This window comes from Phoca vitulina, unplaced genomic scaffold (assembly GCF_004348235.1).
Source record: "Phoca vitulina isolate PV1807 unplaced genomic scaffold, GSC_HSeal_1.0 scaffold22, whole genome shotgun sequence".
Taxonomy (NCBI): domain Eukaryota; kingdom Metazoa; phylum Chordata; class Mammalia; order Carnivora; family Phocidae; genus Phoca; species Phoca vitulina.
Window position 1 is genome coordinate 31,895,610 of NW_022589725.1, and position 12,395 is coordinate 31,908,004.

At 40.2% G+C, this 12,395-nt stretch overlaps 1 protein-coding gene across 13 annotated transcripts in view; it reads right to left on the reverse strand.

Moving 5' to 3' along the window:
• The window catches only part of RALGAPA2 (Ral GTPase activating protein catalytic subunit alpha 2), a 336,447-nt gene that overhangs the window by 145,694 nt on the left and 178,358 nt on the right, over positions 1-12,395 (reverse strand). For all 13 annotated transcript variants that reach the window (XM_032419573.1, XM_032419574.1, XM_032419572.1 and 10 more), the window contains one exon: positions 1,681-1,809. In XM_032419573.1, coding sequence (XP_032275464.1) covers positions 1,681-1,809 — 129 coding nt within the window. The remainder of the gene's footprint in view (positions 1-1,680; positions 1,810-12,395) is intronic.

Sequence of the window (12,395 nt, forward strand, 5' to 3'; positions counted from 1 at the left end):
CCCTACAACTTTAAACTTCAAGTTTAAACTAAGAGAGAAATTCAAAGTAATTCAGAGTTACTGTTCCTTCATATAACTCTCACTTCCGCATGACCACATGTTCTCTTTCTTGAAAAAAAAAATTGGGGAAGCTACTTTAACAGCTTATCTAGCCAAGAGATAAATTTTCACCGAGAATGACCACCATGGATGATTATCTCTAGAAAGGGTGCCAGCATTTTTACAGGAAATTCTAATAGCAAGTAAGGAAATCATCAATAAAGAAGTATGATTTTCCTACCTGTGCCCTGTGAGCTTCTTCAGTGTTGATCTAAATGCTTAAAAATAAATTTGAAGGTTCTTTTTTTTTTATTAGATTTTATTTATTTATTTGACAGAGAGAGACACAGCGAGAGAGGGAACACAAGCAGGGGGAGAGGGAGAGGGAGAAGTAGGCCTCCTGCCGAGCAGGGAGCCCGATGAGGGGCTCGATCCCAGGACCCTGGAATCATGACCTGAGCTGAAGGCAGATGCTGAATGACTGAGCCACCCAGGCGCCCCAGATTTGAAGGTTCTTTGAGAATGATTATCCTAAAATCTTTTTCAGATATAAAGAAGCATAAAAATTTGTCATATTCCTCACAAAAAAAGTTGAACAAACCCAATATTTTTCTTCCTTTTTTTCTTCTACCTTTCTTTTCTTTCATCCTTCCCTTTTGCTCCTGTCTCTTTTCCCTTCTCTTTGCTTTTTACTTTATCCTTATAAGAAGTTAGCACATGAAAATACCAGTGTGAAATACCAGCTACATAAAGTATTAAAAAACAACTTAATTTAAAATCCAGGGTTGGAGTTTGAATTTACCCTGCACAGGAGAAATAAGTAGGGTGAAAAAGTAACAATGTACCAAATAAAATTTACATAGCTAGATGCTCATATTGATTTCAATACAAGTCCCTGGCAAACAATAAAGCTAATTTCATTCACAGCATTTGTAGAGGAAAACAATGAGTCTGAACAGGTAACAGTTGTATAGAGCACAAAAGTGAGAGGCCCTTTAAACTGAAATGTAGAAGAGTGTTCTCTCAAAAGGCATTATTAACACATTGCCCTAATAGTGGAGGTAAATGTAGAGATTGCAAATAATTTCTTTTTGCAGCCCTGAATGTTCACACTTAGTCTACTTGATTCTAGTTTTTTAGTACAAGAATTTTGTCAGAGTTTTATTGCACATTAATAATATATATTCATTATCTGCTTAAAATTTGTGTTCTAACATTTCTAACATTTTTTAAAAAATATTTTCTATTAGACTTATAATAAGCAAGATAACAATTTAAAAAATTATTGATAATGCACACTTAAAATTCTGTCTTTACTAAGACATCTCCTCTGTGCCACCATTTACTGGAAAATGCTAATAGACTCTAAGAGATAAGTCCTGCTTCTGACTGTGTAAATGTGCTGAAATATTAGTGAGGATATGATTTTTCACACTCTGGCCTTTTGATGAAACGCCTTCCCAATACAAGTGTGTCATCTTATCCTACAATTTCACACATCAGCTGCCAGGGCATCTACCCGAGAGCCCAGTTTCACATTGCACTAATGAGTCAACACCTGTTAAGAGTGGAGAAATCTGAACCTTGTTAGCGATTGTGAAGCCTCCTGGGAGTTTGGATGCTGAGCATTGTCATACTCACCGCCGGCGTGTCTGTACTGAGGACCCTGGCAGCGGCCGTGATGAAGTCCCCCACCAGCATTGAGAAGCCAGGCAAACCCAGGGAGAAGAAGCGGGGTGGACAGTGCCTTATAATGGTGTTTAAGATATCCTAAAAGGGAAGATAAGAAAACACAACTGTAATTTTCAACAACAAAATTCCAAAGTCGTCAGCTCATTGGTACATATGGCCACTGTGTGATAATCTGAGAGAACAGAGGTCACAGAAATTTTTCAGTAAAAGGGGCACTGGGAGATGAGTTGGTCCAAGGCCTATTGTACCCATTTTACAGGTAAGAGAATGGACACTAAGTTGTAAGATGACAAAATCTAAGTCATGGCATTGGGACTAGCCACTCCTTCTGTCTTCCACCTTAAGGTGAGCTCTTTGGACAAGCTACAGGAGTGTCGAGGTAGATACACAAATAAAACATGCAAACATCTATCACTTCCAGAATTCTTCCATTTTCAAAAGTTAAAGCACACTATTACATTAAAAAGTCTTCAAGTAGGCAAAGACCTGGAAATTTTCACTCTTTGGATAACTCTCTGTGTTAAACAATGGGAATGAATGGAGTGTGGTCAGAGTCTAAGCTCAGGGAGTTGGCGTGGCTCTGGGTACAAGTGTGATCATGAGGTCAAAGTGCAAATACAGCAGTTGCCTTTTACACGGGGTGCAGCACGAAGACCACCAACTGCCCAGACACCTGGTGTTGCTGTGTCCACAACGGCCTGTCCTTGGTGGGGGGCAGGTTGGCCCCTGGCCGCCAGCTCTGCTGTGAGGCAGCCACCACGTCCCAGCCTGGGGCAAAGCAGGGCTCCACTACTGGACAGCGTTTGTGCCACCCACGGCCAGGACACATCTCCGTAGCCATCTGTGCAAGTGTGTGTGTGTGTGGGGGGGGGGGATTAGTCAGAGCACCACAAACTTCTTCTACGCAGTTCTAGGCCATGCACATTAATCAAACATACTGAAGTACTAGACTTTATGTGTCTTGTAGTTATTCAACCTATAGTTAGTCCCAAAATACAAGTAAGAAGCAAAATACAAAAAAAAGTCTGGTTTCTTTTCTCAGATTTCAGTGCAGCTATTTAAGAAGCCCTTTAAAATAATCCAGGATTTAATTTCATTAAATTAGAGCAAAGTAGTAGCAACATGCTAAATTCTAACATAAGTCCTTCGTGACAAAAATAACCTCATTTCACAACTTGTAATCTTAAAAGAGAATTTTTATGTGTTCACAATACATTTTTTTTTTTTTTTTTTATAAATTTTTTTTTTTTTTTTAAAGATTTTATTTATTTATTTGACAGAGAGAGAGAGACAGCGAGAGAGGGAACACAAGCAGGGGGAGTGGGAAAGGGAGAAGCAGGCTTCCTGCCGAGCCGGGAGCCCGATGTGGGACTCGATCCCGGGACTCCAGGATCATGACCTGAGCCGAAGGCAGTCGCTTAACCAACTGAGCCACCCAGGCGCCCCTGTGTTCACAATACATTTTTTTTCCCAAGTAAAGACTTATTTTTTTCCTTACACAGTGGATTCATTTAGTTTCTACAAATTGTGCTGTTTATATCCTTAAAATGACTGTACAATGCTTACTCTTTTAGAGTTCAGCTATGGTCAATAGTTTAGCAAGTACTAATTTAAAGTTTTAGCATTTCAGCAGAATTCGTCCTATAACAAAAATAAATAGATAAGTAGACAGACAGATAAAGGAAGGAAGGAAGGAAAGAAAAACCTGACCCACACTTCTCCCAAGTTAATGTTTAACCCCGCTTTAATCACGTCCTTTGATACACTTTAGGGTCCATATCAGCCAAAGTAAACATTCTAAGGGGCTCAGCAGATGGATGCTGCAGTTTAGAAAGTGTGTAGTAAACTCATGCTCCAAGAGTGGAACAAAAGATCCACCTTTTTCATAATTAAGCCTCTGATTAATGCCCTGGGCTCCTCACCACACACCTGTAATTACTCACAGAGGTACGCATTGTGCTGGGCCTTGTCTCGGAATATCAGGCATCAAGCTACCCAGCAGCAGATGGGAGCACATTTCTGTTGACATATCCCGCAGTGAAAGGATTCGTGCAAACCTGGCCAGCAAGGTAGCAGAATGCCATGCATCTGAAGATTAATAATGCAAACACCCATGTTGTTAACTTTGTTATGTGTGTGCTAATTCCATCTGTTGAGATGAGGAACTAAGCTTTGAACCCTGTCAATTTTTAAAAATCTTTGGCATATTACTTAAATATAAGCCATTTTCACCACTGGAATTTAGAGTTTTAACTTTCAAAAAATGCTTTTCTGGGACAAGTTTGTGGGAATTGTGAACTGAATCCTTTAATAAGCTAGGGCCAGAATCTGTACATGAAATCCATTTTGCCTCACAAGATTCACATGTGTAAAGGTAATGCCCTGTAAATGGGGCATTCACAAAAAATTACGAAGTTGCCATTGATGCTAAAGACAGCAGAAATGCGTGGAGCTGAGATAAACTCGCCCGGCTCCCCACCCCCTGGATGCGGGCCAGTCACTTCAACGGAACCGGTTTCTATGGGCAAGAAGATTGGGAACAGAGGGCAAAATAACAGATGGCTAGCCTACCCTACCCTGCCACCCACATATGACAGAGCCCCGAGGAGAAGCGGGGCCTGGCTAGCTGTCGCCAGTTAAAGGCAGCACTGGGGTAGGGGTAATGTGGGAGTCAAAGGGGGAACTATATGGCCAGTCAGCCAAATTATGGCCATATGCCTGCTTATTTTGCTTATCCACGCTGAAATGGAACAACCCAAAGATTCTCTCTTTGTGATAACATGTGAAAATTAGGAATAACTGTGTGGTGCTCAAAAGAGAGCCACTGCATATTCCCAACAGAGGTATATCCACCAAGGGTTCCACTCATTGCTAGTAGAATCTTTCTTTCCCCTTCCCCTCCAGATGGTAAGATCACAGCTACCGCTGGAATCTCCGGAAAATAAAAATCTGGAGACTGAAACTTGCCACACAGTCTCCAGGGCTTCACCTATAGACGGAACAGGACGGTGCTTCCCAAATGTTAATTATTCATGTAGGACCTCATGCCTTTTGCCATATCCATGTCCAAAGTGAGCATTATTTGTCTGTTTTTGAAAGCAAGTCATTTTTTTAACTTAAATAAGATTATTCTGGAAAACCAGTATCCTATGTCACAAATAGAAAATAACCCTTCTGTCAAAACACTAACAGTAAACCAAGGCTACCGCATTTTTGTTAAATACCACTGCCTGACAGAGGCGCCCCTTGTTTTTATTTGTTTGTTTGTTTGTTTATTTGTCAGAGAGAGAAAAAGAACAAGCAGGCAGAGCTGCAGGCAGAGGGAGAAGCAGGCTCCCCGCCGAGCAGGGAGCCCGATGCGGGGCTCGATCCCAGCACCCTGGGATCATGACCTGAGCTGAAGGCAAACACCCAACCGACTGAGCCACCCAGGCATCCCGAGGCTCCCCTTGTTATGAAGGGTGGCTTGATCCTCAGGGTGCTGTCAGAGTTCTGTACCCGCTCCAGCTGGCCTACCTGAGAGAGGTCTCAGGGACCGGTGGAGGTGAGGAGGGGCCATTGTTCTTACTGGGTGACTAGATGCTATTTAGTGAAACCTCCATTGTGACCACTGGCGGGAAATGCCCCTGCACTCAAAACCCTGGTGTGATGAAAAGAGCTCTGGGGCTGGGGCCTCGAGGCTTAGGTTCAAGGCCTAGTGTATGTGACTGTGGGCAGATCTTGCCATGCCTAGGGCTTCATGTTTCTCTTCCATTAAAGATGGATACGGAGTCATATCTAATGGTATAGATGTGAACACATGACTTTCTAAACTGAAAAGGGCCATGCAAAAATAGAGTAACAAATAAAAATTTTTTTTTTCAAAAAGGGAAGGACTCTGAAGAATTTTACTTTCTAGAATTTACTTTGTAGATTTACTTTGTAGAATTCAGTGGACTATTATTTTGCTGATATTCAAAAAGAGCAAAAGATTTCAAAGGTGGCACAAATAAGCCTCTCAGATTACATTATCCCAGATACTAAAAAGCTCTAGAAATTAATGCTCTCAGATAACATTCTTAGCAAAGCATCCTAGCAATTAGCTATAATGTATATAATTTCTAAGGCAAATAATAAAATAAAAACAGGAAAATGGTATGTTTAGACTTTCTAGCTTTCATTCTTCTCAGTTCTAGAATTTACCTGAAACAAGTGAATCTGGTAGCAAAAATTAGTTTCTTTTTCCATAATCTAAAGAGACTAAAATATAATAAGCCCAATGAAAAATGGACAGGAATCAAGTTTATTCTTGAAAATTGACCAGTGTGAGGCACGGATAAAACTCTTTCACACGGTTTTGTTCAAAGGAAATAAAATTCATTCTGCAAAATGCTACCATATAGTAAACAGACCACCAAAGTAGTATTTTTCTCCTGTTTTTGGTTAAAAGTCCGCATGCATGCTACACATTGAGTGTGAAAGTGGATTGTACGATGATAATTGTGAATTTGCAGCTTATCAAAAGATTCCGGCTTATGAGAAAGTAACTGGTGAGAACATCTGTCTCTTATCACTGATCTCACAAAAAATCAGGTAATTCAAATAGAGGCGTGTTGTTTCCTCTCCTCCAAAGCACTGTTCTATAAACACAAACCACATTCAGCCTGGTAAATGAATCGCTTTAATTGAATGCTATGTACACAGTAACTGGAAAAACCATAAGTGATAAGAAAAACATATGGTGATGGCAACAGAAATTGGTTTATTCATTTTGCATAGTGTTGTTTCTTTAGTTCTCTTATAATTGACCTTTAGAACGATAAATGTGTAAAATAATTTTGTTTATTATGGCTCCAAACCTTCCAACAATTACACAAAATGAAAATTTAAAAGGAAGGATTCATTCTGGAAGCATTTCCATTGTTTACATAATTGCACAGCTATAATTTAGTGCTCGTGTTGTTATGGAAAATAAAAAAAGGGCCATTACAGGCCATTTCAATTCAAAATATTGCACAGTGGTGTCAAAAATGGGGGAAAATGTTCACTTTAAAGCAGTTTAAAATGGATTAACCCTGTAAACAAAAACATTTCAATATAGTATTCTATGAAACACAAATGTTCAAGAAGTAGCCATCGTTCAAAGGGAATTAGAAATGTTGCAACTGTACTTTCACACCAATTACATATATATTATTCACTTAATATTTGCTCACGGCCCAGCAGATGATGGTTGTAACACAATAGCCGACCATCTGTCTCCCTGCCTTTCCTTAGCGGACTCGCGCCTGCTCCTTAGGAGCAAACAGATCCGGTTATTCCACCTAAAGTCACTCAGACCTTCCAGAAGGCCAAACAGAATTGTTAAGAAATAAAATTTATGTGTACAAAATCACTGAACTCCTCTAATTTTTTACTTTAAGAAAAATAAAATGCTACATAATGAATAACTTCATTATTTTTCAGAGAAGATACCTGCCTTTTATCTAGAAAATTCTAGAGGGAGGTCTTTTGTTTGGTAAAAGGGAGAATGTTCAGATCTGGTTATCTCATTAATCTGGTTAATGAAAAGGTTCAACCCATTCCACGCCCAAGTAGAATTACTAATTACCAAAATATCTGAAAGCAAAAGGATACTTTTAACTCTAACCCTGCATATAATTTAAACTTTAACAATTAAAAAGGTAGCTACAATCCTGCAGTACCTTGAGGACATATTTGTAAGTATCAATTAACTCCTTCTTATGGAAGCTCAGAAATGCTGAGTGACAAAAAAAAAAAAAATTAGTTACCAGAAGAACAGATCCCTCAAAGCCCCAAAGCCTTGGCCTCTTGTTTCTGCTAGTAGGTCTTTGCTCCTCCAGCTCTGTGCAAAAGACACCCTTTATACACCACAAGCTGCTACCTGGCCTCTTCATACTCTACATTGGTTCAGACAGGACTTTTTGTTGATAAAAATAAAGCCTTTAGGATTACGGCCTTTTAAAAAGAGTACAGCAGATCATGTCATGAGCACTGTGCTTCTGGAAGAGTCACTGAAAAAAAAAAAAACACAGCAGAAGAAAGCTAAAAATTCCTTTCAAGATCTGAGTCAAAGAATATGTGGTATGCACTACACATTATCTGTTAAAAGGGCCAAGAATGGCATGATCTCTTTGGAGAAAAAGCAGAGATTTTTGTAAATGGGGGACAAATGTGACCTCTCTGGGTGTAACTGTGTTACCAAGGCCAGAAGAAATATGACAGGACAGAGTAATTGGGTTCTGTAGCTGGAGAAACAAAGTCACCTAGTACTTCTCACCATGAAATATGCTATGGAGAAGACACTGAGTTTCCCTGACAGCAGCGTGCAAAGGAAAAAGGGAGTGAGAACCCTGAAATGAACTTCTGATGGCCACAGGAGCTGCTTTGACCATTTGCATGAAATCAGGATTTCAGGAGTGACAGAACATCAGGCAGATGGCAGAGAGAGTCACTGCAACCCTCAGCTCTAAGGAGAGCCTCCACTGTTTTTTATGATTGCTTGCAATTAATCCTGCATCTGTGAGGAAGAACTCTGCTAGCCTTCAAACTGATGAAGACTGTCTGACTGCTTCAGGAAAAATGGGGGATTGGTTTACTGACTGATTTTAAGAAACACTATATGAACTTTATTTTATACTGAAGTTGATATGTTGCCAGATTATCTTAATTACTTCTTTTTCTTTCTGTTATCTGTAAGAGCGTTATTGAGAGTGCTGAATACTAACCACCAGATCACCAGGGAGAGCTTTATTGAGATATTATTTACATGTGATAAAATACCCTTTAAAGTGTACAACTCAGGAATGCCTGGGTGGCTCAGCTGGTTAAGCATCTGTCTTCAGCTCAGGTCATGATCCCGGGGTCCTGGGATCAAGCCCCGAGTCAGGCTTCCTACTCAATGGGGAGTCTGCTTCTCCCCCTACTCGTGCTCCTCTTCAAATAAATAAAATTTTAATGCGTACAACTCAGTCGTTTTCGGTATATTCATAAAATTGTGCGCTATCACCACTATCTAATTTGAGAACATCTTCATCACTCCAAAATGAAAACCCTCTACCCATGAGCAGTCATTCTCCATTCCTGCCCACCAGGCAACCACTCATCTACTTTTCTGTCTCTATGGATATGCCTGCCCTGGGTATTTCAGAATATGGACTCATACACTATGTGGTGGGTTTTTTTTTTTTACCGGGCTTTGCTCATTTGGCAGGTTTTCAAGGTTTATCCATATTACTGCATGTAGCAGTATTTTATTCCTTTTCATGGCCTAATAATATTCCACTGTGTTGATATACCACATTTTGTTTATCCTTTCATCAGCTGATAGACAGTTGGATTGTTTCTACCTTTTGGTGACTGTGAATAGTGCTACTATGCAAATCTGTGTACGAGTTTTCATTTGAATACCTACTCTATTGTCAATACTTTTGGGCATATACCTAGCAATGGAATTGCTGGTTCATATGGTAATTCTATGTTTTAACTTTTGAGGAAGTGACAAACTGTTTTCTATAGCAGCGTCACCATTTTACATTCTTACCAATAACATATGAGGGTTCCAATTTCTCCACTTCTCATCAATATTTGTTATTTTTCATGTTTTTTAAAATTATAGCTATTCTAGTGAATGTGAAGTGGTATCTCACCATAGCTTCGATTTTTATTTCCCTGGTGACTAATGGTGTTGAACATCTTTTCACACGATGTTCACATGAACATCATTCACTTGTTGAAGAGACTATTCTTCTCCCACTTAACTGTCTTGACCCCCTTGTCGGAAATCAGTTGACCAGAGATATATGGGTTTATTTCTGGACTCTCAATTCTATTCCACTGATCTATATATCTAACCTTTTACCAGCACCAATACCGTTTTGATTGCTGTAGTTTTGTAGTGAGTTTTGAATAGGGAACTGTGAGTCCTCCAGCTTTGCTCTTTTTCAAGGCTGTATTAGCTATTTGAGGTTTATTGCAATTGCCTACAAATTTTAGGATCAGCTTTTCCATTTCTGCAAAAAACGCCATTGGAATTTTGATAAGGATCCTATTGAATTTGCAGATCAACTTGGGGAATATTGTCATCTTAACAATATTAAGTATTCCAATCCAGGAATATGGCACATTTTCCCACTTATTTTGGTCTTCTTTAATTTCTTATAGCAACGTTTTATAGTTTTCAGTGTATCTCTTTCATTTTCTAGGTTATATTTGTTACTAAATATTCTGTTCATTTTGATAAATGAAACTGTCTTAATTTCATTTTCACATTGTCCATTGTAGTGTATAGAAACACAGTTAATTTTGTATATAGATCCTGTATCCTGCAACTTTGCTGAATTAATGTTTTCATTCTAATAGGAGTTTTTTTGTGAGTGTGGGAATTCCTTAGGGTTTTTATATACAAGATCATGTTGTCTATGATTATAGATAGCTTTCCTTCTTACTTTCCAGTCTGGCTGCCTTTTATCTCATTTCCTTACCTAACTGTCCTGGCTGTAATTTCCAGTACACCACTGAATCAAAGCTGTGAGAATGAATATCCTTCTTCATCTTAGGGAGAATGTGGAAGTTTAAAATGGAAAGGCCGTTGTTCCTGGGGTGGGAAGAAAGCCAGAGCCTGTGACGTGGCATTCAACCTTTTCTCAAAATATTTTTGGAGATTAGCAAATTAGTGCAAGGATGCTCAGGGTACTCGGAGACCAGATGCACTGAGAAAGAACTCACCCTCCATCATATGAATTGAGTTATTCTCTCAGCCCTAAGTCCTTAGCAACATGAATGAAATATAAAGCCCCTTTTACTCTGACCAACAACACCCTGTTTGCAGCCCACAAATCAGGAGGAGCTGCTTCCACGTGGGCTTCCTATAAAGGGCATTTCACAGCTCACTGGGGAGACTAACAGAGAGATGGCAAACCCATCATGAAATTCCGGCACATTTATAATTCCATAAGATGAAAAAAACTGTTTGGAGGGTTGTAGAGAGACGTGACTTACCAGATGCACCAATCATGCCTTGAAGACACCACGGCCTATGTAATGACTGTCTTAGTCGTGACCCTGATGAGCCTCAAATCTACAACATTACTTACAACAGGCTGGTTTAAGGAGGTTGATGCAGATGCTCAGAGCAGTCATTAACTCCTGACAATGGGACTTCAGCAAGTGAGGGCTTCAATGAGTCCCTGCTGGTGAGTAATGACAGTGAAAGTGTTGAGGCTGCAGCAGACTCCCGTGAGCACAAAGTCTGCTCAGAGTGCTGGACATGGATGCGGCACTCTGAAATGGGACCAAACCTGGTGGCAAAAGCTGAGGGACAAGTAGACACAGAAAGGCATTTGTCCTAAGGGCCAGGGAGTAGGGTGGATGAGGTGGGATAGGAGGATGTTCAAATCTGCTTTTTCTGAGGCAGCCAGTTCAAGTCTCTCCACTTCCACCCCATTCCTCCCTCCACAGCCTTCACAACATTCTGGAGCAGAAGCAAAGGCAAAGGGTCACTGCCATCACAGATTACAGGACAGTTAGAAATGTACTTATGGAGCATAATCATGCAAGTAATATCATTAAGGTAGGAATTACTGCAATGGGAGAAACATGCACTCAAATAATTAATATAGGTACTACAGCAACAGGCAGCCATACTGCTCCCAGGTATATTGTTCATCCTGTTTCAGGAATGAATCAGCTAGAAATATATTCTTAGAATATTAAAAAGAAATTCTTGGATGAAACCATAGCCTTAATATAGTCAGGTGCTGCCTAACACCACGGCTGACAGGTGCAGTGAGGTTCAGTCAACATTGCCTATGACGCCAAGCAGAATACTCATTCACTCTCATGCTGGAGTCCAGGTTAGGATCTGACTGCACCCTTGTATTACCTTAGAATGAAGTACAGAAATTTAGTAGGGGAAACATCTCTCTACTGAATTTGGGTAACAAGGATATTTAATGTGTTCCTTTGGAACCTTGAAAACCTAGAGAAGAAAGATCTAAGAGATCATCATTCAATTTTTTCATTTACGCAGAAATTGTCCCAAGGTCTGGACACAAACCCAAGCATGCTCCTCTTCCTTTGGAAGATAAAGTGTTAACGCAGGATCAATGAAGCACCATTTGGCATTGGTGAAAAACAGGCCTCATATGTAGAGCCAGAGCATCATTCTGAGGACATTACTTAGCTCTGAAACACAAACTATTCTTCCATCCCATTCACTCTGTCTAATAATCATTTATAAATGCAAATAATACTTTTTTAGAGCTATACTTTCAAGTGAAGTCAATAAATGCTCTGGCTTAAAAATGTGCTTCCAGGGGGCGGAGCAAGATGGCGGAGGAGTAGGAGACCTGGATTTCGTCTCCTCTCAGGAATTCAGCTGGATAGGGATCAAACCATTCTGAACACCTACAAACTCAACAGGAGATCGAAGAAAAGAATAGCAACAACTCTCTGAACAGAAAAGCGACCACTTTCTGGAAGGTAGGACGTGCGGAGAAGTGAATCCGAGGCGATATTCGGGAGGATAGACGGCGGGGGAGGGGCCTCGGTCGGCCGCTTCTGGCAAGTGATAGAGCCCCGGAGCACAAAATCAGAACTTTTAGAAGTCTGCTCCGCTGAGGGACGTCACTCTGGTGGCGAAGTGGGGGGTGGAACCCTCGCGG